A 26,097-nucleotide genomic window follows, 5' to 3' on the forward strand; every position below is an offset into this window, starting at 1 on the left:
TCGGCAAACATACAGAGCACACCAAAGACTTCGGGTTTAGCTAAAAGAAAAAATCTCTTACTGTGTTTACGCGCAGATTGTGGAAAGGAGGCGTTTAGGTCGTACAACACATGTTAAAAACGCTACAAAAAAACTTACAACATTCCTTATTGTAAATCAAATAGAGAGCGGTAAGCATGACAGACATAGACGAATGGAAAGGAGATTTGACGAGAAATAACATCATATCAGAGGCAAAAGCAGAAGTAACATTAAGGGAAGAATGGAGACAAACGACCAAAACTGACTGTTGGTGGGGATGGCTGTGGTGTGTTGAAACTGAAGGTAATTATGAAAGCTATTTCATAAGTTAAAGCTGCAGATAATGATGCACACTGGCTATAATAAAGCCTGTACGGGTAATGTATTGCCAAACCAGTGTATACGCTTTCTGCAGTTAACTGATCATTCTGTCGGCATAGCGCTTTTTATATTTTTATAAAACTATAAAAAAATGCATTTTAACGTTATAAGTAGAACTTGTTGTCGGCCTCACGGCCACCACCAGTTAAAGTGTTAAAGCTTTTGATGATTTAATTTTCAGAAAATGTGTACATAAAGCAGCCGCTTCAAAATGATTCAGAAAATGGTGCAAATATGTTTATGTGGGGGGCGGTTGCAACGATTTTAATTGCACTTACCTTTTTTGTTCTGCGGAACTACAGTACTATTCCTTCAAGACACAATCCACACCACGGTAAGAAACTGAAAAGATGCTTTTGGGGTATCGTTTGGGAAGTGTGTATAGACGGCTTTAAAGACCGTGTAAAGCATGGATGTAAGTTTTTCATCCAAAAAAAGGTTGTGTTTTTATTGTAGTTAAAAACGGAAATATAGAAACAAAGTGAGATTTTTTATCACTAACTATTTACAAATCTCATAATGCACGCACAGAACACCCTTGCCAAATCTCAAATACTTTCGTTTAAATTTAGGTGATAAAAGACAACCATCAACTGATAAGAACCATCAGTCACAACAACCATCAGACAATCATCATTTTCAAACTGTCGGACTGTTGCATTCACTGATCCGAGTGCTACCATGTGTTCTTTTGTACGTGGCATTTGATAAACTTCTAGCATGTTTATACAGTAAACAGTAGACGCATTTTAATTTAAAGTCGGGTCTTTATGGCTTGTGAGGGTGATTACAATAATTTAGATCCAAAATTAATTCGTAAAAAATAATTTAATTAGTTTTTTAATTCTGTTTTGGATTGATAGTGTGTTATGTAAAAAGTGATTAATTTCAAGTTTTGTCAGTAACTTTATTTAGCATATCGTTTGTTTTTGTTTGTGTTTGTTTTTCGAAACCTAATTTGATAGGAAGCTGAATGTACAGCAACGTAAAGAAACATACTATCGCAAGATTAATAATAAAGACAACGCTTCTGCGTAGTTGGCAAACAATGGAGCAGTTGCGTCACACGAAACCTTACATAAAAATATGGTTTTACGTCGGTTGTTTGATGTTTGTAGACATTCATGCGTAAGCGTGCGGAAAATAAGATTTCTAACAAGCCCATGTTTTCAACGACTGGTGTGGGTGACGCCCAAAACGTCAACACTTTAAAGATTAAACAAATAACGGCTAGAAGCGCGTCCAGCACCGGTCAGATAGCATTTTCCAATGTTGTACATTCTCTGTTTGTGAGTAGAAGCAAAATGGACGTGGAAGAAGCACCACTGACCGGATTGCAGAAAAGTAAGGGAAGCAAGACCACTATATTTGCAGTAGTATTAGCTTCAGTAATCGTGTTGATATTTGGTATCATATCCTTGTCCACACCCACGTGGGTTGTTAGCGCTGATGTACAGGTTGGTTTGTGGAAGTTATGTTACGAAGGCTCTTGTCAGCAACTTACAGGTAAAGATAATGCAACAAAACTGCAACCATTCGTTTTAACCCAGCTAACACTATTCGATTTGCAAGGTTGTAACCTATTTTGCGGGTTTTACACAAGTTACAACCTATTTACTTAGACACGGCCCAATCGTAATCTGAGAAGGATCTATTTAAAAAATGTGTGTTCTAGCACAAAACCACGCTGGTTCTCAAGGTGTTTGCATGCAAGGCCTGAAGCATTGGCCTGACGTGAAATTGTGATGTTAAATACTTAAAAACAGTGGTAAACAAATTGTATGCTATAGCAGCTTTTTGTTTGAATAAACCGTGTTGCTAATACATATTTCCATAGATGTCCTGCCATATTTGACAACTGTTCGTGGATTTTTGGTGATTTCTGTTTGCGCTTCGTCAATTCTGGCATTTTTTGCATTTATTCTGATGTTCTTTCCCAGTAGAGAAAATCTCGTGCTTCAAGTTGGAGTTCTGCTTTTTACAATAGCCGGTAAGAAAATGTATCTTTTCATGGTCCCAGCCAATAAAGACAACCAAACTTGTCAGTCTATTAAATATTAAACAATGTTTTTAGCTATTTCGAGCATTGTCGCTGCAAGTGTCTTTACTGCCGAATATCCAATGAAGGTTGGACTTTCTTTCGGATACTCCTACATTTTGGTCTGGGTGGAAGGAATCGTCAGTTTTATTTCCGGCGCAGCTTCCCTCATGTCGTCAATGAAGCATTCCTAAAGTCGCACGACCTCAACGCACTCAGGATCAGAACCAAAGACAAACTATTCAGTGTATCTTGCTCATTCGCACTGAGAAGTGTTATCGCCGTAACTTCTGCTTAACCTATATTTATATACTTTCTTGTAACCTATCCTATATAATAGATGCCAATACAAGTAGAATTCTGAGTGGGCTACACAAAATCTCTCAATAAAAACATTGTTGTACTAGCGCCGCTAGTGGATTTGTTTGACAAAATCAAATTCCAAACAACAAGCGTGCTGTGCTTAGAAACGAAGAGTTGTAACTTGTAAGTCAGTTTTGTAAACAAAAGAAACAAGAAAAATTTAAGTTTTTTCGGTGGGCGAAATGATTAATTGAAAATAGTTTCACGGTCGATAATGTGAATATTTTTACCAGCTAAACATTTTAAAAAACGTAAGTGTAATACACTTTACTACACGAACGCAAAAGTCTACAAGATGAACTTGACACGGTACCGTCGTTCGGTCGCAGATTTACACTTAGGAGAGGTGGGCCTGTAGTAAATAGTTTGAAATGAAACCCAACCTGACATACGTTCAAAATTGGATAGATAAGTATAGTTAGTTGCAAGATGATTTATTTGATTCATTAATTGCTTACCCAGTACCAACTGATCTTCTGGTGTAAATTTAAGTTCTCTGTCTAAAGAACCAAACTATAGTTATAGTACACAACTTCTGGTGTCTATCAGATGCGTTACCCAGTATAAGTTTGATGCACTCCTAACTGGAAGAGGGAAAGAATCATTTGTTGGTTACAGAAAAGAAAAAGTGAAATAAACAAAAAGGGGAAAATAAAACTTATTTCCTCCAAGTCAGACATTTTGATTTTTGTAAACTTGTATAACTATGGTTAGTTTGCGAATACACACAGCTTACTAAGATTTGAAATATTGTTTCAGCAAGGATTAGTAATTCTTAAACCTAAAGATATATAACTTGTTGACACCACCAAAAAGATGAGTCATCATATTGATGTGGACTTTAGTGTCCTTCCTCCCGGGAAAGAACCAGTTTCCAAAAAGCTCCAACAGAAAAGTTCAGAAACATCATCAGCAAAAAAAAGGGAAAGCAAAAAGTTGGACATTGACAACAAACAAATGGAATGGAGATTAAATCAGTTAAAAAAGGCAATGGAAAAAGAAAAGGAAGCCAGAGGGTAATTTTTTTCTCAATTTCTGTAAAGAAACGGACTATAAGCTGTTGGATGTAGATTTACTAAAACAATATGTTTGAAATTTGAATAAACCACTAATGGTGTGCAAACCTGAATAACCTTTTTGAATCCATTTTCAGGAGTCAAGGTTACATCTGGCAGTCTGGGAAGAATGTTGCCTTGGAATCCCATGCTCGCAACACATTGGGACACAGTGTTAAAACCAGCCAGAAGAAAGGAACCATACCTGCTAAAAAGCCACATTCTCCTGTTAAGCCAAGAGTAAAAGTCCTCAAGGATGAGCCTTTAGGTTTGAACACTGCTTCCATACCCATTGTGAAAAAAGTATTTATGATTTCAAAGTGTGTCTAAAAAAGTATTTATGACCCTGAAAAAGTAAGCCTTGGGCCCCACATTGGATTTTATAGCACATTTCGCCGAGATCTCGGGTGTGCACGAATAATTTTCAGGTGTGCAAGTGTGCACGACGAAATTTTATGGTGTGCACCTCATAAAGAAAAAGCTAACCGATTTACAAATATTTAACAAAATCCCAAAATAACCGTCAAATGCAATTGCGCCACTGGTTAACTAATGTAAAACGAAAATTTCAATAGCAAAACTTTTTTTAAAGAGAACAAACACACCAGGTGTCGCAAACGTAAAAAACGTCTCAAGTGTGCAATCAAACTTGAAAAAAATAGTCCCGGGTGTGCAGCTGCCATACTATCCATACTGGCTTGGGCCCACAGCAAGTAAAGGATACTGACACAAAATCTTGAACTTCCTGTCTCATTCCAAATCCTTTGATTCTGTGTTTGTAGAAATAAATATGTATTACTATGGCTGCCAGTAATTTAAAACCTCACAGTTACAAAATTATTCAATTCATGGAAAAGTAATTGTTGGTTTGACAAAACAATGCCATCATCTAAGGATCGCCTTAAAACGTATTTTGATGTCAGAAAAAGTTTCCTGTAAGTCCTTTTACTGTAGTAACTATAGCAGTAGTCACATAAAATCTTTTACTAACTTTGTCTGCATAAAATTAAGTTTTGAAGTTTAACACCAGTTTCACTGTTTCATTGTATGTGATACTAAAGACCTTGCATCATATTTTTTAGATATCCGGAAAAGGCCAAACCACACAAAAGAACTGATTGGAACATTATTAAAAGAAGATCCAGATCTTACTGATTCACCAATGCAGGACAATCAAATGCCAAGAGTCAACAAAGAAACATGGATTTCAGTTGCATTGGACCCTTCACAGGATGATGTAAGAATTTATATTTAACAAGTTTTTATTCAGCTAAATGCTGAAATCAGCTGAAAATATTTTTATTGAATTGTTGTGCAGTACTTTATGTCCACTACCAAATTGTCTGCATTCAGCTTTCCTTACATGAGAAAACATGACACATAATGTTGTTGTCATGGCTATATTCAACCAAAATATTAAAAAAACAAATAAAATAGTTGGAAACCTATACCCCTGTAAAAAGGTTTTTCTGATCAATAGCTATAAACCATTTTCTCTTTAGATAATGGAGATGCAAAGTGATCAGGATGGTAATCTTCCACTTCCATGTTTGACAGCAATTGAACCCATGGCAATTGGACTTTATTTCAAGCGGCAAGTAACCTGTACCAAAATTAAACTATAAATATACGTAGGCTAAACATTGCATTTTACAAGATGGGGCAGGAAAAGGCTGCTTTTGGCTGTTGATGGAAGAATGATGAGACCAAAGCAGGGATGGGGATCAGAAGTATATTATCCATACATAGGAAATGTTTCCCCACAGAAGGTCAGTCTTTCAACAGTTGCACAATTCTTTATAATCAACCTATGGCAGACAGCGTCTTATATTGTTGAATGCTAGATAAACGGTACTGTCCCCTCACCACAATCTGAGGTAAAGAGAACTCCAAGAAAACCGCACAAACCACCAGTTGAAACTAAAACAGGTGGAAAACTACTGGAGGTTCGTATCTGTATAGCCACTACCTGTGTAAAACAACTACATATGTATGTGAAACAGACATTTGATAATTTTTTAGGGAACATTCGATGAGGAAGAAAGTGCGGAATCATTTAAAAATGCCATAATGGAATGGAGACAGAAACGTAAGCAAGATGGTTTAAATACAGAAAAACTATAATTTTCCGCACTAAAATGACACTTAATTTTATGGTAAACTAACTCTACTTTTTGAATCAAGATGTTACTGTATTCAAACGGACATTGTTTCCCCCAGAATCTTTAAAAATCAGCTTATTCAAATTATGCATGAACACTGATAACAAGCCTTTTTGGGACCAATGAGTAAATCTAGTTAAGCATCTCCAAAATAGTGCTATACTGTATTTAAAATGCTTATTGCAGCAGAAGGTGGAAGTGATTCACCAAAGGAAATGTCTGTACATGCAGTACAATCTGAACCTGCTGAAATAGCAATCAACTTTTCAGAGACAAGCACTTTATCCTTTATGGAACGCCTGCTTTTAAAGAAACATAGGTAGATGGTTTTAAATCCCAAATACATCTAGCAAAATGGTATTTGCTTTACAAATGCATTTAATTAACTGTCTGCAGAACAAGTGAAGTGCCTCCATTGCCACAAACAAGTGTAGAAGATGATCAAAATTATCAAAAATCAGATGCCATAAAACTTACAGGTATGTGTTAACAAGCTTTAAACATGCAGTAGTAGCTTATAGCATAAAGGCAATTCATTCCCACAGTCCATATAGCTTATCAGATGATTGTTTTTTAAAACACAATTACCCTTGACTTTGTTTAATACAAACTACCGCTTATGATTAATCATAAGCAAACAAATAATAAATAGCTTTATTATAATTGATGGTCCAGTGCCCTATTTTACCAATGAAGCAACCCTGTTGTATGTGACAAGTTTGCAATGTTGACAGCATTTGCTTGTTTTAGCAAGAACATATATATTACACTTTTTTTGCAGAAGAAGAGATTGAAGATCATGAACGAATAAGACAACTTTTTACCCCTCAGCCTAGAGCTGACTCAGCGTCTACTATGGAATGGTGTGAAGATGTTTCAAATCAACAAACCTGTTTGATCACGGAAATACCAACAGGTTTAAATCAATAGGCCCATATTTCATTGACCAACCACTAAACAAAGTTGTTGTTATTAAGATTCTGCTGAAGATCCAATTGAGCAATCTAGTTCAGTTTGTTATGTTGATGAGGCAGATGAACAAATCTCCATCCCTTTGCAAACATCACATTCAAGGTACTTATTATCTGGATGCAGTTGTTACCTGCGATTTCTAGAATTTCATCTTTTTTGAGAGATGTGGACTTCCACTTGTGATCCTCAATATATATTTAATGCTTAAAATTTCAAACACAAAATATGTACCTTTCCTTTGAAAACTTAAACTTTCTGATCATCTTCACCTTTAAAATAGTTTAATGGCATTTAGTGTTTATTACAGGATCTTTCCCGTAAAACACTCCGGTTTTCCTTCGTTGCCCCTAACCGAAGCGCTTTTCTCGTCCCCCTTTTTTTCTGTGTGCGCACCGATCCCTTATCACTTTTGGCAGTCTTTGTCTTTCGTGTGGCTTAGACGTAGTTTAGACCTTGCGTAGTTAGCAAGCGTTTGTAGCAGGTTTCCTTTTTGGTGTGTTGCTCATTTTGATTGGTTTTACTTTTACACCCGTTTGACAGACGACTGATGATGCCCTCACGGGTGAAATATATATCGTTAAATAACATTTGTTGACTGATTCTGATTAGGAAGCGCTGTTGCTTCGTCAAATATTCTTAAAATAGTTTACTGGCAAAATATATTTCCAATACTTTTTGTGTGACTAAAAAAAAAATTTAATGCAGTTTTTGTGAACAAATGTGTAACTTTTGGAATAGGGTAAACATTGAAGAAGTGACTTTTCCTGGAATAGAACCAACTGTTGTTGAGGAAATCCGTCCTATGACAAAAAGTACTAGTCCATCACCAGCAGTTAAACAAAGTGCACCTAAAAAATCAACATCAGAACCAAGTTTGCCTCTAACACCAAAACGGCCAAGCGTGTCTAAATCTGCAGTGTTTACAAGAAGAATTATACAAAAGGACCAGGTTCAGAAATCAAAACAAAGACCCAAGTCAGCAAATGTTTTGGCAAAACCGAATGGTAACAACGCCTTTAGTGGTTTCAATTAATGGATTATGATGCTTTAAAATGTTTAGAAAACGTTTCTGCCTCTGCTGATCTCCTGCATGCTGTCAGCACATTGCCAATAAATCCTGATGCGTTCTACCATAATGGTTTGGGTGAATTCTTTTCCAGTGCAACACCTAAACCTGAACATCATGAAAGTAGTGAAACCCAACATTTACCTGAAAACCTTTTAACCTGCAATCAAGGTTGGATATAAGATTTTTAAAAACAGATTTGTTGTATTTTTTTGTTTTTTAAACAATTTTTGTCCACATTTTCTAGGTTCCAATTTTTGGGAACCTTTAACCAGTCTTACATTAGATGAACCATCTGAAAGATTGGATTCAAAAATGCAATCATTGCAAGGTAGGAAAAACAGGTTGACTTGCCATTGAGCTCTTTAAATTTGCTACTCACCAACATGAAAAATGCTTAGATCAAGCGACTTGCTCACTTGTTGTCATTTGCCACGTCTTAACCCTTTGCTCTTTTCTGGGGCATTGCTTCACCCCCTAAATTTGTTGATTAAACAAAATTGAAGTTATTACCTTCTTAAAAGTAAAAAATTCAGCACCAGAAAATTAAGAAAGCGAACTAAACAAACTAAGCCCTATTACACTCAAAACTTCTGAAATTTGTGTTTGTCCACTTTTTAAAAAAACATTGTGACTGTAAATAATAATTTCCAAACCTAAAGATGTTGTTTTTTGTTGCTAAAAGTAAAGGACCATTTCAAATATGTTCATTTGAAACAAAGTTGTAATTTTAGAAGTTCCCATTGCTGAAGACACCATCCAAAACGATGTGGAAATGGAAAAGGCAGATGCCAATACCCTTGACGCATTAGAGTGGGAGTTAGCATCTCAAACAGGTTAATTTTGGTGATCAGTGTATTTCCCAGATATGTTTTATTCACAGTTGCATTAAACTCACTTTCTCATAAGTTGAACGCAACACTATTTATTGACAATCGAGCTACAGCTGATTGAAAATCGTCCACCAATAGTGCTCTCCACTGTTTCTGTACTTCTTAAAATTTTAGCACAGGAGAGCTATTACCAGCTTGTCCTAGTGGAATAGTGTCAATGTGTTTTGCAAGCCAAACAAAACACCTCTTACTGACAAATTTCCAATCTACCACAACATTGATTTGTTTGCAGGAAACATAACTAGTGATGGAAGAATTTCAAGGTTGATTGACGAGTGGTCTTCAGAGGAGGAGGATTTAGGAATTATCAATGATCCAGGACTTGGATCGGGACTGTCTTCACCTGAAGTGGATCATCGAAGGTTTAAACTTGCAACCTATATTTTTGTGGCTTACCACTGAGAAGCACTAAAAAGTGGTCCATTATTCAAACCACTGTCCTAATAATATTGTGCCTAGTGGATACTACCTAGGTAGATGGGGGAAAATAGTGTTTTGCAACTTAAAATTAATGCACTGCTCCACAACTGGAAACACTATTCCTATCTGTGTGCATTTAAAACTGTTTGTTTCTTTGTAGTTTGGGATCAGCTACGATGCAAAGCGCAACTTGGAAAGATGAGGAAAACCTTTTGCATGATTTTGAACAGATGGAACAGTTTATGATGGCAGACTTAAAGCAAGACACTGATTCTGAAGAGGATATTGTAGACTAAAAAAAACACTCTGTACCATGATACACATTTATTAAACTTTCATCTTTTTCTGTACTGTGACTCCCTCCATACCGCTGCTGAACTCTGACATCAAGTCAAACTTGGCAACAATTGGATGTCGTTTGGTTGCCTTGGGCGGGACTTTGCTTTTAGCAGGAGCTGTTTTTTTAGAGTCTGGTTGTTTTTGCAGTTGCTCAGTGTTGTTTTTGCTGTTATTGTTAGTTTGCTTTCTTTTAAATTGCATCTGTTGTACCGCCCGTTGTCCCACTGTATTCTGCAGACTTTTCAGTGCTTCCCCAGGTGTATCCTGCAAATAGTTTCATGTTGTAAGATGAAAATAATTCAGGTGCTAAACTGTTGGTGCTGATATACGTATGTATAAACATGTATATTTTGATAAGTTATGTTTAATATTATCAAATATATAGAAAAACTATCAAGTTTGAAGTATTCACTGGTAATAGGACTGAAGCCTTGATCTTGTCAAATTCAGGTACAAATCACTGTATGCCTGGGCTATTAGAGGCATTATACCAAGTCACATCGCTTTTATGGCATTCCCTGTCACAACCAGAGAGTGTTTAGTAAACTGACATGATTTGATACAACACCTCTAAAGAGCCTGACATATAGTGATTGGAATCAAGTAGTACTAAAAAAAACACAAAACAAATTATAGAAACCTGAAGTGCAAAGCTTTTGGCAACATGTCCTGTATGAAGGTTTTTCACATGAAAAATATGTTTCAGAGCAAGAGGATAGGTAGCATAGGCTCTTATAAATGATACAAAAGCTTTAACAGCAAGTTCTTTCAGATTCTTGTCCTCCTGTATAAAGCTCTCAAAAGTTTTGTGTGTTTCAGCAGCTTTTTCCTTTGCCATTTGAATCCTTAATAAAAAAAATACAAATGTAAAAAACACAACAACCATAGCAGAGCAAATGAAAACTACTTTATACCTGACATTTTCCTGAAAGTTTTTAGATTTTGTGGACAGCAAACCAGTAAGAAGTTGATCCAACTTAAGCTCACTGACATCAATATCATAGCTTGTGAGTAACTTTACATAAGGAACTTCAACAGGAGTTAAGAACAAAACCGCATTTCCTAAAACAATTAAATATATATATATGCCCACTATTGTCAATAGCTTGAAAACTAATATGAAGCTAATCTAGTAGACCCTGTTATATATACTAGTGATGGGACGAGTACCCGGTACTTGGTATCGAACGATTTCCGTGGTATCGATACTCGGTATCGAAATATTTTGTGTCAGTTTTCGATACCAACGTGCGAGTACCGATGGCCGATTTACACCATAAGAATTCAGGCAACTTTATGCCAATATTTGCTTCAGACAGCACAAAATTGGAAAAAAAGTTCCGCCAGTTTATGCATATCTTTTTCGCTATCACATGGACATTACATTTTTCGGCATGTGTGTGTGCCCCCTGACCATGGCAGATAAATTAGTCAATGATATACAACTAAGTACAACATGACACCTAAGTACTTGGTATTGAACGTATATACATGTGGTACTCGGTATCGTTACTCGCTTCAAAACCTGGTATCGCCCCATCACTAAAATATACCAAAGGTACCTTTTTGTCCAGCACGGGCAGTTCGTCCAACTCTATGTATGTAGTCAACTGGGCTACCTGGACTGGTGTACTGAACCACCCAGTCTACCCGGGGAATGTCAAGACCTCTTGCAGCCACATCTGTGCACAGTAGCACACTTAGTTTTGATTTCTTGAACTTTATCATGGTTTCAGTCCTGTCCTTCTGTGCCATTCCCCCATGCAGCTGAAAAACATTTTTGGCCCAAGCAGTTTGGCGATGATGCTCCAAAAATAGTTTGAGAATGTGGAAATGGAATTCAACGGAATCTCGACAAGAAAGAAATACAAGAATCTTTGCTGAAGATACTTTTTCCATGATAAAAGAAAAAAGAGAAATTAACCTGAGTTTACTTGGGACCACAACAACATGTTGCTGCAGTTTTTCTGGTAAAGATACCTTTTCAACTTCTAGGCCAGTTGAAGGATCAACAAAATTTGAACTGTCAGACTTTAATCCCTTTGCATCATTAACATCTACTTTTGCTGGACTTGTTAGAGTTAAATCAACCAAATTTTCTACACCTCTGTTTAGGGTGGCAGAAAGTAAAACAGTTTGTGGTTTGGTTTCTGTCTGTTTCTTTATTTCCTTCAGAACTTTATTAATGTCTTTTTGAAATCCCATATCAAGTAGCCTGTCAGCTTCATCGAAAACAAGCCACTTTATGTTTTCAAGATTAAGGCAGGATGTATTTTCAAGATGATCCACAAATCTTCCTGGTGTTGAAACTATAATATTAACACCTTTTCTAATACGAGCCTTCTCTGATTTACGATTCTGTCCACCCACAAGCCAAGTTGCAACCAGCCTACGAATAGGTAAAGTAAGTTGTTGAAAAACTGCATAACTTTGCTGTGCAAGTTCTCTTGTTGGTGTGAGTACTATTGCCATTGGTCCATTTTGTCTTGTAACTTCAGGTTTGATTTCCTGTAAAGTTTGTATAACAGACAATGCATATGCCAGAGTTTTTCCAGAGCCTGTCTGTGATCTTATTAAAGCATCCTGACCTTCTAACAAAACTGGAAGGGCAGCAGCTTGTACAGGTGTCATTTGTTCAAGCTCCATTTTTTCAACGATGTATGATTTTAAGCCAGGATGTATATCTAAGTCTATAAACTTGTTAATGGATGTAACTTTCTTGACTTTTCTTGGAGCTGGTTTTGGCAAGTCCAATTCTGGTATATCAGGGTTACCAGAAAATATTGATTTTGTTTTTACCATCTGAGTATGATTATCTCGCTTTATTGGTCTTGTAACTTTAGTTACGTTTTCCTCTTTTGTTTTCAGAGAAGGTACCTTACCTTCATCCTTTGTTATCATTTGATGTCCAGCATCTGATTTTTCTGTTTCAAGTTGTCCAAACTTAAGTATTCTCTTTTTAAGTTTTCTCCGCTCTTCAATGCGCCTTTTTCTGCTGACAATTCCTCTCACATGATGATTGCGATATTTACGAGGCTGAACATTAACAGATGAGGAAATATTTAAAGTAATGTCATCAGTCATTTTGTAGCTAATAACTGTAAATCACCTGTAACATAGGAACAAATAAATATCTTTTAATCATGAAAATTAAATATAACAAATTTAAATTAATAAATTGCATAGACAACTAAATATCAATGTTGTTTCACTCAATGTACAAGTCTAAAGCTTTAAAACAATATAAGTTGCAATCAAATACAAGCCAAAATCACAGTTTAGAATCAGGTATATCTAATTCATTTTCATTGAGATACCAAACATCAGATTTGACAGATAACGCACTGTCAAACTTTTTTAGTGCATTTTTATTTCCAGATACATATTCTTTAATTATTGGCATAAACAACAAAGCAGGAAGGCTAAAATTGACTTTTGGGTATAACACAGTTTGTTTTTCATCATGAGTTTCTTTTACATTGTTTACTATTAATCCAAGAAGTTTTCCTGTAGAAAAGTCCACCAAAGCCCCACCACTGGCGCCATCATGCACCAAACATGTTGAATGAAGCAAAATAGGTAGTGTAGGATGGTCTTGGGGAAACCCAAAGCTTGATAAAACTCCACTGGTTATGGTTGGTGGGATATCCAAACCATCAAAGAGGCAATGACCTTTTGCATACACCTCCATTCCAACTGTTGGTTTCTTGCAATATGAAACAATTGAACAGTCATTATAATTTTCAGGAAAATTTACACCCTTAGCATATAGAGACAGAGTTGAAGGATCACATTCCACTTTAACCAAAGCGAAGTCAAACCATGAAGTTCGTGCTTTGTACAAACAATTTCCTCTAAACCACTTAATTTTTTTAGGGTGCACACTGTCCAATCGGATATGCAAGGCATCTGCCCCTGCTGGTTGAACAACATGCTGACAGGTTACTATATAAAGTGCAGGGTTGCTTATATTTTTCTCCATAGCCACAACAATGCCAGAACCCCAGCCTTTCATATGTCTCACAACCACAACATCAGAATTTGATGTACGGTTTGTAAATTTTACCCCAGAAAACATATTGTTACACAAATGATGGTGATTAGTATTTTTGACCCAGTTGCCTGAAAAGCAGGAGGTAATTTCTGTCCAAGGACATACAACAGTTAAACCAGAAAGATCTCCAGATTTCATAGCAAGAGGTGATACAACTATTCCGACCAGTTCATTGGCCTGTGTAAAAACAGGTCCCCCTTCCGCTCCAGGAAGGCAACATGCATCAGTAAGCAACAAACATTCTTGTACAATATTAGATAAAACTCCTTTGGTAACACACCCAGAAAATATCTCTGGGAGAGTAGGAGCAAATGGATGAGTTTGTGTCCACAGTTGCATACCTTGTCGAACATTGACACTGCTACATAAAAATCCTGTCCTGGCAACTGTTGTGTTGTTTGGTTGTATGAAGCTCTTCAATTCAAGAACCAAAAACCATGACAAGAAATTATCAACAGAATGCGATTTGCAGCAACTCTCAGTATCATGTTTTACACCATCACCTTTAGTGAGATTAGTCACTACTTTGTTCACTAAATTATCAAACCTGCTGCATTTCCATCCGTAGAGGGGAGTAGCCAAAAAAGTTGATTTGTCTTCTGTAGAATTGTACAAACTACATTCAAACCGAACACCAGAAAAGTGATTACTAAATGAACAAAATGCCTTGTTGACAATGTTCTCAGCATTTTTACACGAGACGAACTTCACGCTGGGCAAGAAATGTGTTACAACAAACTGTCTGTTTTGTTTTCCAATAATACAACCACTCCATGTTTCAACCACATCGTTGCAAGACGTTCCACTCGCCTGACAAGTTGCTGTCACTGAGCATGGATAACATCGAAATTTGTTTTCCTGTTCCGCCATGTTTAAACAAAATAGACAGCACGTTAATATTTACAATTTTAACAAAACCCACGTGCAAATAGCACAAGAGACTAATATGACGTCATAGATGTGATGCTTGAGCAATCAGCTAACCACGTGTGTACCAAACTTTGTTTACAGATGTTTTGGTTGAGTAAGTTTTTCCCTTAGTTCTGGAAAATGAAAACCCGACTCTGGAAAAATTAGTACTATGATATTAATAGTTGGAGATGGAAACTTTTCTTACAGTTTATCGTTCGTTCGAAAACTTTCACCGGCTCTTGGCAACAGCACAATTGCAACTTCATTCGAAGACGAGGTAACTTGCTTCCAAAAGTATGGCGAAAAGGCAAGATCTAATTTATTGTCACTTAAAGAACTTGGAAGCTTGGTTTTTCACGGTATAGACGCCACATGTCTCGAAGCGTACCCAGCTATTGGTGGCATTCACAAATTTAAACAGGTTATATTTAACTTCCCACATACTGGACGAAAAGCCAATATCAAACTTAACAGGTAGTAAATTATTGTTTGTGATGGAAATTGTTTCAGATAATTTTAACCACATAAATTTACAGGGCATTGTTGTCAAAGTTTTTTAAGTCAGCTTCCAAAGTTCTGGAGGATGAAGGAAAGGTTGAAGTCACCCTTTGTGCAGGACAGGGAGGAACTCCAGAAGATAGCAAGCAAAGGGAAAAGTGCAATCATTGGCAGGTAATATTTTAAGCCGTCCATCTCACAGTATGTTTTAAATATAATATTGTCTTAAGATTGTTGACATGGCAACCCATGGAGGTTTTATCTTGCAAAATGTTCAAAACTTTGTTCCAATTGATGGATATCTGAGCACAGGAAGAAGAGGTGCAGGAAACATTTTTCACACTGAAGGAGCAAAAACTCACATCTTTATAAAATCACCTTCACCTCCAAACCTAAGTGATGGTCAGTTAATACTCATACAATACAAATTTCTTAATTCAATACCACTGTAGTTGATTGACAATATTTCATCAGATTGGTCAAGTTCTGCTTTACTTTATGAAACCACTGAACTTCCTTCTTCTTTGAACAGAAGATTGAAATATGACAGTGGCACACCACGCTTACCACAACAGTACTTCAGTGAAAATATTTGTGACAAACTCAAACACCTGGTTAACTCTTCCTATGATCCATGTCTCAGTGAAGTATTTCAAAACCATCTACAAAAATCTAATTTTGTTCAAATTAATATCAAAGAGTTGGGTTGTTGTCCCAAGTGTGCAAAAGTATTTGAAAACCAAATCTGCTCCTTCAAATCTCAGCAAAACAATTTACTTACTGTGTTTCGACCTTCACTTGCATTAGAAGTCGGATTTGTGATGGAAAAGGTTCTAGAATTTCCAGAAACTGTATCCTTTTGTGCTGCAGCTCCTGTCTTTACAAAACCTACAGCAAACAAGATTTCTAGTCTCTGTTTTGAAATGATGATTATTGGAAAAAGCAAATATGGTAAAAATGCCCAAGAATTGTCAACCTGTGATATTTTAAACATTCTTTCAATTCTCTTTGATGAACGAAATGTTTCTTTGTGTGTAAACCTAAAACCTGTTTGTAGGAACAGTTGTAATAATGATGAGCACCTACATTTATGTGATCAGCATCTGCCTACAAACATATCTTTGCCCTCTAATATTCATGTAGGATTAGTATATTTGTTACATTTGGCTGCAGATTACAAAATAGATTCTTTGGAAATAATTTCCATTGGTAATAATGCAACAGAGATGTCACATATTGTGGGTTATACATGTTCCTTTGTTGACAAAAGTACCTGTAAACTGTTTTTGACAATTATTGACATGGACATATTATCCTGTTTGCTTCTGAATGGACTGGATACCAAAAATCAACAAGTACTGTGGTCATTGTGTAAGGAAACACAAAGAAGACTATTTGATGCATGTTTGCACAACATTCCATACAAAAGTAATTCTCTGTTTCCACCAAAATACGTCTTACACATAAGCTTTTGGATTTTGGATTCGAGTTCATGCAACACAGAAGCAATTATAGGTGAGTTGATGTTTCTTTGTTTTTGATTCTCTTAGAATTTGAACCATATTTTAACTGTTGCATTTATATATAAGCTATTGCTGCCAGGCATAATATCAAGTTTGTAGAGCTCTTTTGGCAAATGTAATTTTATTCCGTCCTGTTGCATTTATTTTGAGATTTTTTTATTAAAGTGTCGTTATTGCTGTTTCATGTTTAGATGAGAAGAGAATGGAATTTACTGAGGAAAGGTTTTTGCAAATCCTATCATACACTTGCGATGATCTGATAAAAGCGGTAAAACTTGTTGACAAATATATTGAGCAATCAACAAACAGTGCAAGTGGTACTCGAACTAGTTTGTGTTATGAAATGGTTTATTCTTCTCATGAATATTGTTTTTATAAAACAAATGCATTGCAACTTCAAGAACTTGTTGCAAAAAATGTATCCAAGTACTTAAAAGTGATGATTAGATAACATATTTTTATAAGTTGTGTAAATATTACATTCTACAACACCTGTTAATAGTGTTTTTAATAGGTTAAGGCAGCGGTTCCCAAACTGGGGTCCGCAGACCTTTTGGGGTCCGTGAAGCAATTTTGCGGGGTCCGCGAAAAGGTTGACGTACCTCTGGAGTCTTATTTGGCGTCAATTTGTGTCACTGAATAGGTTTAAATCAAAGTACAATTAGAGATCCACTGCCTCCATTACTATACAATAGATAACCTTTGTTGCATGCAACTGTCAAGAATGCAATTGTTTGCGCACTATCGTAATGTTTTCTGTCTTGTCTGTGATGTCACAAACCGTCTTTGGATCGTTGTTATGTGTAATTTTGCATATCTAATAGGCTAAAATCAGCTTTCGTATTGCTAAAATACACCTTCAGGCTTAAGGTCCGCGAGTCCTCAATATAATGGCAAAGTGATCGTTTTGAAAAAACAATGAAAAAGTTTGAAAACCACTAAGTTAGAAAGTTGTTACATTAAAAAGAATCGTGACTGCACTGGTGTACTATAAGAAACAATGGTTTTGCATTTTTTCTATAGCATTCTTTGATTTTTATAGGGCCGCGAAATATCAAAATAATTGCAAAGGGTCCACCAGGCAAAATGTTTAGAAAAGTTTGGGAACCGCTGGGTTAAGGCATTTGTTTATTCTCTTATGGTGTTTATTGACGTTTACTCTCAGTTGAGAACTTGAGATCGTATGTTAGCTTAGACTTTTACAGAAAAACGTTTATCTATTCTAATCATAAACGTTAGGTTAATTTCACCTGAAGTAAGTAAACCAATGGATGCAAAAGCACAGAAAGTATTAACCAAGTGCGAAAACGCTTGGCAGTGTTTGGACGTGGTTGGCACAATGGGTGAATAAAGGTTGTGCACGCTGTAGCTACATCGTTATTACAAAAAAAAACGATTGAAGCTATAGAAAAGGGGCCCCAGCAATAACCACAAGGTTCGGTTGCACAGAAACTGAAACAAAATAAAAGAGACGGTAATTTTGACGAATGTGTGTTGTTAGATGGGTAACTGGGACTATAGTCAATAACAATTTGACCATTTCAACGGTCTGAATAAACGAGCATTAAATACGTAAAACAAAGTATCAGGATGGAACACGAACAGCAATTAGGACCAACCGCCGTCTGTCGAGCTCCGACATCTGACAAAAGGGACGCTTCAATCATAGAATGGCCTGTAACGATAAAGACATTGTGGGAAGGAAGTGACAGTAATGCCTGGTGATCGATTGTTCGAGTTGCCTTTTCTATTCCATTCTGTTAAACACTCGCATTACATGCACTGAAACCATCAGTCGCAATTCGGATTGTAGTAGACACTTTGGGCTTTTATTTCAAAGATAAAGGTTCGGTGTAATTATCATGGGAGCAATTACAACCAAAAACGACAAAAAGCGGCCAAAGTGGCAGACGTCGGTCGACTTTTTCTTTACTATCGCGGCGATGACAATCGGACTGGGAAACATCTGGCGTTTTCCATATTTATGTTACAAAAACGGCGGAGGTAAGTTAAGAACAAAGTAAATCTTGATTAATATGGTATCGTTTTTTTACTCACTGAGAGTGTTTGAACTAAACAGTATGGGACCCTATCTGCTCATCTATGTAGGCTACGTGCGGAATTAAAATTGCGCACACTATGTTGCAGTAATCCTGCTTTAATAAGGATTTGTAGGCTATCATCTGAATGATATTATTCTGTTTGCAACTTTTATCCTTGACAGGCGTTTTTCTAATTCCTTACATTCTCTCCGTCATTCTGATTGGTTTTCCGTTGTTCTTTCTTGAAACTTCGTTGGGCCAATACGTAGGAAAAGGAATGACGAAAGCATGGGCAATGATTCCTCTTGTTAAAGGTATTTTCGCATTTGTAGATAAATAGCCAACCATGCTTGCAAGAAAACGGTGTATCTTCTAGGTATCGGATACGCCAACGTGATGATCACATGCTACGGTAACAGTTTATACGGAGTTGTGTTAGCCTGGGCTTGCCGATATTTCGTTGGAAGCTTTTCGAAGGTGCTACCTTGGACCACCTGCGATAACTCCTGGAACACCGAAAATTGTGTACCACTGAGAAGGAACTTCTCCCACTCGGCTAACTCCTCCTTTATCGAAGTCAACGCGAGCGCTACACGAACAAGCGGGACCCCGGCAGCTGTCGAGTTTTGGGAGTAAGTAATTATAGTTGTGGTAAAAAAAAACGTTTTGGTAATTATTGACAAAAAATAAAATTTTAGAAGGAGTGTTCTCGGAGTTTCCTCGGGTATAGACGAGGTTGGAAACATGCAATGGAACATTTTTGCTTACTTAATTGGGCTATGGATCATCGCCTACCTGTGTGTGTTCAAAGGCATAAAGTGGTCAACTAAGGTACACTGCACAAGAAAACTCATCATTCTTTTCGCACACTAATTTACTTATATCATCATATAGGTTGTTTATGTGACAGCATCGCTTCCAATATTAATGTTGGTGGTCGTTCTTGTTCGTGGCGTAACGCTTGACGGGGCAGCTGACGGTTTACGCTACTACCTTCGCCCTGATATCACAAGGCTGGGTGATCCGCAGGTAATTTTTTTAAATTAGGCTTAGTATAGGGTTGCCATATTTTATGACACAAAATCCCTGACAAAATTTATGTCGGTTGCGTTAACCAAGTTTTTCTCAAATTTTTTCGTTATTTTTTCTAAACGGTCCCTTTGCCATTATTTCGAGGACTCGCTGTACGTAAGCCTGAATGTGTATTTTAGAAAAATTAAAGTTGATTGCAGGATTTTAGCTAGTTGTGCAAAATTGCGCATAACAATGATCCAAATCTGACATCACAGACAAGACAAAAACATTACAATTGTGCTCGAACAATTGCATTTTTGTTAGTTGCATGCAATAAAGCCTATTGTTTAGCAATGGAGACGGACGATTATCACTTTCACTTCAATTAGCAACTTATTCAGTGGCACAAACTGACGCCAAACAAGAATATAGAATTATTTCCACCCTTCCGCGGTTCCCGCAAAATGCCCCAATAAAAGACCGCGGAACCCAGTTTGAGAACCGCTGCGTTAACTTTTTTTGCGATCCACACACTTCTATTCCGGAATAAATTTTGAATATTTGAAAGTCACATGGATGGCGACACTAGAAAAAGTTAGATACGATACACTGATCCTGGTCAATTAACTTTCTGCACAGGCTTCTGTTTGGTTAAAGTTTATTAGGCTAAGCTCACTACTCTTACTATCCTTGAAACAATACGCACATATATCAGGGGTCACCAACCTTTACTACTCTAACCATTCGGACCAATTTCACACCGAACAAAAAACAATGGGAGTCACATATACCTTTCTAAATTTAAAATAAAATGCCACTGTAAAAACGTTTTTATGTCTCACGACATTCGACTTTTTGTTGTTAGTTGGTTCCTTGCATATTAGGTACACAGTTTAAGCAAATGAAACTTCCCACATTCCCACAGAAGGTTGAATGCTGTGTTTTCTTGAGACGCGGATTTTTGTGTGTGGATTTAACGCGTATTGTCAGACAACTAGTAACAAACAGGTATTGTTACGCGCGCACACACACTGCAAAAGAAACAGTAACCTTGTTTGTTAACCTGCGCGCCGCCAGTTTACCTCTTTAGAAAAAATTTTCTCCGTTGTTACATTAATTTCATAGCATATCTACATTTTTTTCTTAAATTCCTGACTTTCAAGTACATTTTAACATTTCTCCCTGACGCAGATTTAAACACTAAATTCCCTGACATGTCAGGGAAAATCCTGACGTATGGCAACCCAAGCTTAGTATTCATATTAAATGCGGCATGTAGCGTTTTCCCGGCAAACCAAGCAAATCAACTTAAAACCTTTTTGACGCCGAAATACTATAGAGACCAAAATATTTTGCTTTCTATTTATTTGCCAAAAAATATTTTGCTTTCTATTTGCGCTATAGGTTTGGATGGACGCAGTCACCCAAGTATATTATTCTTATGGCATTGGGAGCGGAGCTTTAGTGACTCTCGGTAGCTACAACAAGTATCACCATAACGTCTACAGGTGTGTGTAACCTATGATTGATAAGTTCTGATTTATCACAAATCACATTAAACCTGTTGGCAGAGACTCGATTATGGTTGCGTTGGTGAACAGTGGAACCAGTTTTTTGTCAGGTTTTGCCGTTTTCTCCACTCTTGGCTTCATGGCGAAACAACACGTAAGTAAAACCATTATTTTCTATTTTTTACCCTCTATATACGGCAGCGGTTCCCTAACAGGTGGTTCTTAAAGGCCTTTCAGGTGGTACACAAGCGTACTTAACAGATTATCTTCGATAATTACTTTCATTGTCATATTAAACGCTTATGGTGCAAGTCAAGGTGCTGTGTTAATGGTAGCTGTGGCACAGTGTGTTCGTTTTGTGTATAAGTGGTGCGCAAACAAATTCTCTGAATATACATGTTACGCGAAGACCGTAGCCTAAGGCTAAGCAACCTCGCGAGTAAACAGCGTTGTAACGTTGTTGTTGTTGTTTTTCAGAATACCACTATTGATCTTGTTGCTGAATCAGGGCCCGGTTTGGTGTTCATCGTCTACCCTCAGGCTCTGTCCATGCTACCACTGGCAAACTTTTGGAACGCGCTGTTTTTCTTGATGATTGTCTTGCTTGGTTTTGACTGCTTGGTAAATATATTTTGTCATGGTAAAATAGGACTTCATATAGGTTATGTACTTTTCGTCCTTTGCATTATAGTTCGTATTTCACGAATGTCTGGTTGTTTCTATCATGGACATGTTCCCATGGTGGTATAAACAACGCTGGGGAAGAGAGATCGTACAAGCTATTTTTGCCGTTCTTATCGTCATAGTGGCTTCTACGATGATTACGGAGGTATATACAAATAGTTTTACCCGTGGTAATGTTGTTCTAACTTGCATTTTTCTGCTAAGAATATTATAAATCGTTAACTGTTCTAACCGTATAAATTTTACCCGGCATTTTAAAATGTCTTTAAATAGGTTGCATAAAACAAGAAATAATTTAAAGCAGTGTCAATGCATGGCCTACTAGTGAACAGTCTATATGTACGATATTGTACTAACTTTGTACAGAAAAAAGTTCGGTTTTGGCCGAATTAATACATAGTTGGGATAGAAACCAAAACCTCACTAAAAGGGAATATTTGGCTCTTCACTTGTGGTAACGTTTACCTGACTATGGGCCATGATTGAGAGCAAAGTTTGAACACCACATACTAATTAAGGGAACACATTTATTATGTCAGGGTGGGATATACGTCTTCCTGTTGGTGCATGATTACGCGAGCGCTGGCTGGTGCTTGTTCTTTATCGGCACTTGCGAATTTGTCGGAATCTCGTGGATCTATGGAAAAGATCGGTTTTGGCGGCATGTTCGAGACATGCTACGCACAGACATGCGCACACCGTGGATTACATTCTGCTGGAAATTCGCCGGACCGGGAGCGTCAATGGCAAGTCATAGATTCTTCATTTATCTGTGGATAGTGTTGTTTCAGGCTTTAAAGCAATGGTTTGTGTTTTTTTTTAATTGTTTGCAGTGCCGGATTAACCATTAGGCAAAGTGGGCACGTGCCTACAGGCCAGTAAAAAATCCAGGCCACTTTACAACAACGATCTTTGCGACAATGATTTGGCAACACTGATAATTCTAATTTTTTTGTTGGCAACCCTGATTTTCGGGCCACTTATAAAATGTGCCTACAGGCCAGCAGACCCTTAATCCGGCACTGATTGTTTGTCCTGGATACAACCAGATGAACTCCCTTTTCAAAAAAGTAAAATTAACAACTGTGACGTCACAAAAGGATGGCGTAAAATTATGACGTTAATACCCCTTAAAGATGTCAAATTACCATTTTGCGGATAATTACTCACAGGTTAAGAACCACTACTTTCAGGTAAACATTGTCAAAATATTGGGCATGAATGTCGAACCATACACATTCGGCATATTGTAAACCAGCCATTTTTAGTTTGCCTCAATATAAATCAAACATCGCTTTCTTAGGCTATACTGGTCTACTGGATGTCCCTATACAAGCCTTTGATGTACAACAAGACTTACGTGTATCCAGAGTGGGCACAAGCGGTTGGTTGGTGTATGGGGCTAAGCTCATGTATGTGGATTCCCGGTTACGCTGTATATCGCCTTCTGCGTGCAAGAGGAACTCTGTCAGAAGTGAGTACAACCTACAGTGGAAAGGTTGTTATTTAGCCTTCACACACGATCCTCTCCAAATCGCACAACAGCTATTTTAACAATGACTTTTTTACGTCTAAATCGTATTCTAAATTTCACACGAATACCCTATCCGATGTATAGAACTGTCTCTAAAAGAAAGGGTTCAAATTTGAATCTTAGTACGAACATGTCAGAGCTTGTTTAAAATATAATTTAATTTATAAAAAAATGCCCGTGCCTTTAAATGTAAAGAGTATTCAGTCGGGCTTTTATAAAGGTGGCAAGTTTACACCACATTATTTTTACTCAGAGATTCAAATCTGTCGTTTCCTTGTCCCGACTGGAGTGCCAACTTGACGATGGGAAAGTTTCGGCAATCTGTGATGCAGTGACAAAAATCGGATCGGATAGATACGAGACTTCAATAAACCAAGATGATCCTTTCGTTTCCTGATCAACAAACAATAGCCAAGCTCAACAAAAAATTCACTTACGTGCTTTGCTTTGTCGATGTGTACTCAGATCTGTGAATTAATTTTTCGTTCCTTTCTGTATTTATGAAGTGATTTTCCGTAGATTTTGTAAATAAATGCATCTCGTAACTTTAGTGATCGACTGGATTTGTTGAAAAGTTCACTAAATCGTCATTGTATTGTTGCAACCGACGGCCAAGTGCAGTATTTCCGCATAAATAATTCACTGTTACTCAAATGGGAACGAAGCGACCCATAGTGCAACAAATCAAAATACACTTCACGATACACAGAATAAGTCGAATATTTGAGCAAAAGTAACTCATCTTAACGAACATAATAGTTAGTTTGGTAGAAGGCAGAGTTTACTGATTGTATGAGCGTTACATACAGTATTAGAATTCGGGAACTGTCATTCACTTAAGAAAAATGCGCACATCGCAAAAATCACAAGGTCCTTGCGGAACCAGGTAAAACTGAACATAATAAATTCCGATTAGCAAGGAAGGTACACTCCTCTGTGTATTGCGTTTGAAGAAGACACAAAAAATAAGGCAAACGTAAACAATAGGTCTAGATAAAAATGTACGAATGATAAACAGGAATCAACTCAAAGCCTGGAAATTGGCAGAACATGTGCTTTAATGATACAAGGCAGCAAAATGCAATTTCAAATTCATAACCAAACATGATTGTCGACAGAGTCTGCATTAACATCACATTGAGTATTGTTATGAAGTTGAGATTTTCAATAGCTCAAATGATTTTGGTCAGTTTCCAAAGACAAAATTGTTCAAGGAAAGTGATGAACTTACAAACGGAGTTCATCGCTGCAAAATATGTTGATGTTAAATTATATTGGTGCATATATATTGATATTGGTGTAAGTTTATTAATGACCTACAGCAATTAAATGATAAACACTGTTTAAACATCTTGTACGATCATCTTTCAGCACCAAGATCGTTTTGCCAAGTAAGCAACGAACACGAATTATAGTCAATTTTGTCAAAGTCGCCCGAACGTTGTATATGTTATTTTTTAAGGGTCAATTTTTCTAGCCTGTACCTTATAGGAAAACTTGCAAACCAGCGACCACTGCATACTCATTTATAAATTTTAGTACTCCATGCCCATTCAAAGGCGCCATACCAAGTCAAGTAGGTCTCCAAAGCATTCTCACAAGGCAAGGCACAAGCTAGAAAAATCTAGCCTACGGTGTGATTTTTACCTACGACAGGAGTATTTTTGTGACTGGCGCTCTACCAACTGAGCTACACAGGCTCAGTGGTAAACCCGTCAAAACGGAAATGCTTGAGAGACCGGCTCAATTCGGTATAACGCCTTCAATGGGCCTCGCGTACTATGATTTATAATCACTGGATGTTTAACTCACTTGCTGGCCTCGAGGATTTGTCGAACTATTCTCCGGTCATTTACCATCAACTTTAACTTCTCAGACATTTGGTTGTAATTTCGTTCCATTTCCCTCTGATATTCCTTCTGATCGGAACTGATTAAAGTTTTGTTCTTCTTTAGTGCAACCGAACAGCTAAAAAAGCGTGCAGGGTAAATACAAAATATAAAGACAAAATAAACAAACAAACGGGGGTTGTGAGAAACAATTGTTACAAATCAAGGAGCAAGCGTAAAAACACCTAACTTTATTCTACAATAAAAAAAGTCTTTTTTTTTCTTTTTTGAGTTTTTATTTTTAAATCTGTTATTTTTATTTCGTAATGGCGAAAGCTATCTGTACTTTGTGCGGGCGAAGTAGATAAGCAATTATGAGTTTTCTTTAGGAGCTATTCCAGACATGAAGGACACATGCGCAAAAAGCACAATATTCGAAAACTCACGCATGGTCGAACTCTCGGAATGAAAGTCGAAGTTCGTTGTAATGAACCCACAGTTTCGGTTCGTCCGGTATTTCACTTAGAAATGTGTTGGCAACTTCCATTGGTCCCTGTTTCAATATACCAGAGATTAAGCAAAAAATGGACCAATCACATAACCAAAAAATACACATGCAGGCTACAAACCAACAAACTAGAACTTCAAAAGGTCAAAGGTGAGAACGGTATAGTTTCACAATATGTCAATTATTTCATTAACACGTCATACAAGTGTGACGTCACAATATCGTCCGAGCACCGAGATTCAAAATAAAATGCTCGGGCGATCCATGATATGAAACGA

General features: G+C 37.1%; 7 protein-coding genes across 14 annotated transcripts in view; 4 read left to right on the forward strand and 3 right to left on the reverse strand.

Moving 5' to 3' along the window:
• The first annotated feature begins 1,690 nt into the window (after positions 1-1,690).
• Positions 1,691-2,835, forward strand: LOC145224793 (epithelial membrane protein 1-like). Its single transcript, XM_080091373.1, has 3 exons — positions 1,691-1,908; positions 2,240-2,392; positions 2,477-2,835. The coding sequence occupies exons 1-3, from the start codon at positions 1,707-1,709 to the stop codon at positions 2,632-2,634; spliced, it is 513 nt and encodes a 170-aa protein (XP_079947499.1). The 5' UTR covers positions 1,691-1,706; the 3' UTR covers positions 2,635-2,835.
• A 708-nt stretch (positions 2,836-3,543) lies between these two features.
• Positions 3,544-10,108, forward strand: LOC145224692 (uncharacterized). 3 transcript variants are annotated; one of them, XM_080091250.1, is made up of 17 exons: positions 3,544-3,819; positions 3,957-4,126; positions 4,941-5,095; positions 5,361-5,452; positions 5,516-5,627; positions 5,703-5,804; positions 5,881-5,947; positions 6,207-6,339; positions 6,417-6,499; positions 6,802-6,936; positions 6,998-7,094; positions 7,731-7,996; positions 8,053-8,229; positions 8,306-8,389; positions 8,793-8,894; positions 9,184-9,313; positions 9,532-10,108. In XM_080091250.1, exons 1-17 carry the CDS (start codon positions 3,620-3,622, stop codon positions 9,665-9,667), a joined length of 2,241 nt encoding a protein of 746 aa, XP_079947376.1. In that variant the 5' UTR covers positions 3,544-3,619; the 3' UTR covers positions 9,668-10,108. The 3 variants fall into 3 exon arrangements, with proteins under 3 accessions (XP_079947376.1, XP_079947378.1, XP_079947377.1); XM_080091252.1 differs by having other exon boundaries at positions 8,796-8,894; XM_080091251.1 differs by having other exon boundaries at positions 6,210-6,339.
• LOC145224693 (ATP-dependent DNA helicase DDX31-like) lies at positions 9,681-12,849 on the reverse strand. The gene is made up of 4 exons (XM_080091254.1): positions 11,273-12,849; positions 10,625-10,772; positions 10,351-10,555; positions 9,681-9,974 (listed from the first exon to the last, which is right to left on the reverse strand). The coding sequence occupies exons 1-4, from the start codon at positions 12,792-12,794 to the stop codon at positions 9,699-9,701; spliced, it is 2,151 nt and encodes a 716-aa protein (XP_079947380.1). The 5' UTR covers positions 12,795-12,849; the 3' UTR covers positions 9,681-9,698.
• LOC145224695 (peroxisomal leader peptide-processing protease-like) lies at positions 12,820-14,755 on the reverse strand. Its single transcript, XM_080091257.1, has one exon. It carries the CDS (start codon positions 14,632-14,634, stop codon positions 12,982-12,984), a length of 1,653 nt encoding a protein of 550 aa, XP_079947383.1. The 5' UTR covers positions 14,635-14,755; the 3' UTR covers positions 12,820-12,981.
• A 25-nt stretch (positions 14,756-14,780) lies between these two features.
• LOC145224694 (ferredoxin-fold anticodon-binding domain-containing protein 1 homolog) lies at positions 14,781-17,203 on the forward strand. 2 transcript variants are annotated; one of them, XM_080091255.1, is made up of 5 exons: positions 14,781-15,150; positions 15,213-15,348; positions 15,405-15,576; positions 15,649-16,689; positions 16,889-17,203. In XM_080091255.1, the coding sequence occupies exons 1-5, from the start codon at positions 14,846-14,848 to the stop codon at positions 17,146-17,148; spliced, it is 1,914 nt and encodes a 637-aa protein (XP_079947381.1). In that variant the 5' UTR covers positions 14,781-14,845; the 3' UTR covers positions 17,149-17,203. The 2 variants fall into 2 exon arrangements, with proteins under 2 accessions (XP_079947381.1, XP_079947382.1); XM_080091256.1 differs by lacking the exon at positions 16,889-17,203 and having other exon boundaries at positions 15,707-15,771.
• On the forward strand, positions 16,901-24,038 carry LOC145224697 (sodium- and chloride-dependent betaine transporter-like). Its single transcript, XM_080091259.1, has 13 exons — positions 16,901-16,965; positions 18,538-18,701; positions 18,922-19,053; positions 19,116-19,371; positions 19,438-19,570; positions 19,634-19,768; positions 21,158-21,261; positions 21,325-21,418; positions 21,742-21,885; positions 21,956-22,093; positions 22,488-22,694; positions 23,252-23,422; positions 23,736-24,038. Exons 2-13 carry the CDS (start codon positions 18,560-18,562, stop codon positions 23,877-23,879), a joined length of 1,800 nt encoding a protein of 599 aa, XP_079947385.1. The 5' UTR covers positions 16,901-16,965; positions 18,538-18,559; the 3' UTR covers positions 23,880-24,038.
• Positions 24,039-24,057: 19 nt separating this feature from the next.
• LOC145224690 (dedicator of cytokinesis protein 7-like) overlaps positions 24,058-26,097 on the reverse strand; it is a 30,483-nt gene continuing 28,443 nt past the window's right edge. For all 5 annotated transcript variants that reach the window (XM_080091246.1, XM_080091248.1, XM_080091247.1 and 2 more), the window contains 3 exons: positions 25,758-25,864; positions 25,295-25,450; positions 24,058-24,728 (listed from right to left, as the gene is read on the reverse strand). In XM_080091246.1, the coding sequence (XP_079947372.1) occupies positions 24,710-24,728; positions 25,295-25,450; positions 25,758-25,864 (282 nt within the window). In that variant the 3' untranslated portion in view covers positions 24,058-24,709. The remainder of the gene's footprint in view (positions 24,729-25,294; positions 25,451-25,757; positions 25,865-26,097) is intronic.

This window comes from Phallusia mammillata, chromosome 4, assembly GCF_965637545.1.
Source record: "Phallusia mammillata chromosome 4, kaPhaMamm4.hap1.1, whole genome shotgun sequence".
Lineage (NCBI taxonomy): Eukaryota > Metazoa > Chordata > Ascidiacea > Phlebobranchia > Ascidiidae > Phallusia > Phallusia mammillata.

What these genes read in the sequence shown, in the direction of transcription:
- LOC145224793 (XM_080091373.1), top strand. Translation starts at nt 1,707, where the DNA reads ATGGACGTGGAAGAAGCACCACTGACCGGATTGCAGAAAAGTAAGGGA. An exon ending in CTCTTGTCAGCAACTTACAG is followed by an intron (nt 1,909 to 2,239) that starts GTAAAGATAATG and finishes ATATTTCCATAG; the next exon opens with ATGTCCTGCCATATTTGACA. An exon ending in TCTGCTTTTTACAATAGCCG is followed by an intron (nt 2,393 to 2,476) that starts GTAAGAAAATGT and finishes CAATGTTTTTAG; the next exon opens with CTATTTCGAGCATTGTCGCT.
- LOC145224692 (XM_080091250.1), top strand. Translation starts at nt 3,620, where the DNA reads ATGAGTCATCATATTGATGTGGACTTTAGTGTCCTTCCTCCCGGGAAA. An exon ending in TGTTTTGGCAAAACCGAATG is followed by an intron (nt 7,997 to 8,052) that starts GTAACAACGCCT and finishes TAAAATGTTTAG; the next exon opens with AAAACGTTTCTGCCTCTGCT. An exon ending in AAAAATGCAATCATTGCAAG is followed by an intron (nt 8,390 to 8,792) that starts GTAGGAAAAACA and finishes TTGTAATTTTAG; the next exon opens with AAGTTCCCATTGCTGAAGAC.
- LOC145224693 (XM_080091254.1), bottom strand. Translation starts at nt 12,794, where the DNA reads ATGACTGATGACATTACTTTAAATATTTCCTCATCTGTTAATGTTCAG. An exon ending in TGCCCGTGCTGGACAAAAAG is followed by an intron (nt 10,773 to 11,272) that starts GTACCTTTGGTA and finishes TAATTGTTTTAG; the next exon opens with GAAATGCGGTTTTGTTCTTA. An exon ending in CCAAAAGCTTTGCACTTCAG is followed by an intron (nt 9,975 to 10,350) that starts GTTTCTATAATT and finishes AACTATTTGCAG; the next exon opens with GATACACCTGGGGAAGCACT.
- LOC145224695 (XM_080091257.1), bottom strand. Translation starts at nt 14,634, where the DNA reads ATGGCGGAACAGGAAAACAAATTTCGATGTTATCCATGCTCAGTGACA.
- LOC145224694 (XM_080091255.1), top strand. Translation starts at nt 14,846, where the DNA reads ATGATATTAATAGTTGGAGATGGAAACTTTTCTTACAGTTTATCGTTC. An exon ending in GCCAATATCAAACTTAACAG is followed by an intron (nt 15,151 to 15,212) that starts GTAGTAAATTAT and finishes ATAAATTTACAG; the next exon opens with GGCATTGTTGTCAAAGTTTT. An exon ending in AAAAGTGCAATCATTGGCAG is followed by an intron (nt 15,349 to 15,404) that starts GTAATATTTTAA and finishes TATTGTCTTAAG; the next exon opens with ATTGTTGACATGGCAACCCA.
- LOC145224697 (XM_080091259.1), top strand. Translation starts at nt 18,560, where the DNA reads ATGGGAGCAATTACAACCAAAAACGACAAAAAGCGGCCAAAGTGGCAG. An exon ending in ATGTTACAAAAACGGCGGAG is followed by an intron (nt 18,702 to 18,921) that starts GTAAGTTAAGAA and finishes TATCCTTGACAG; the next exon opens with GCGTTTTTCTAATTCCTTAC. An exon ending in TATCACCATAACGTCTACAG is followed by an intron (nt 21,262 to 21,324) that starts GTGTGTGTAACC and finishes ACCTGTTGGCAG; the next exon opens with AGACTCGATTATGGTTGCGT.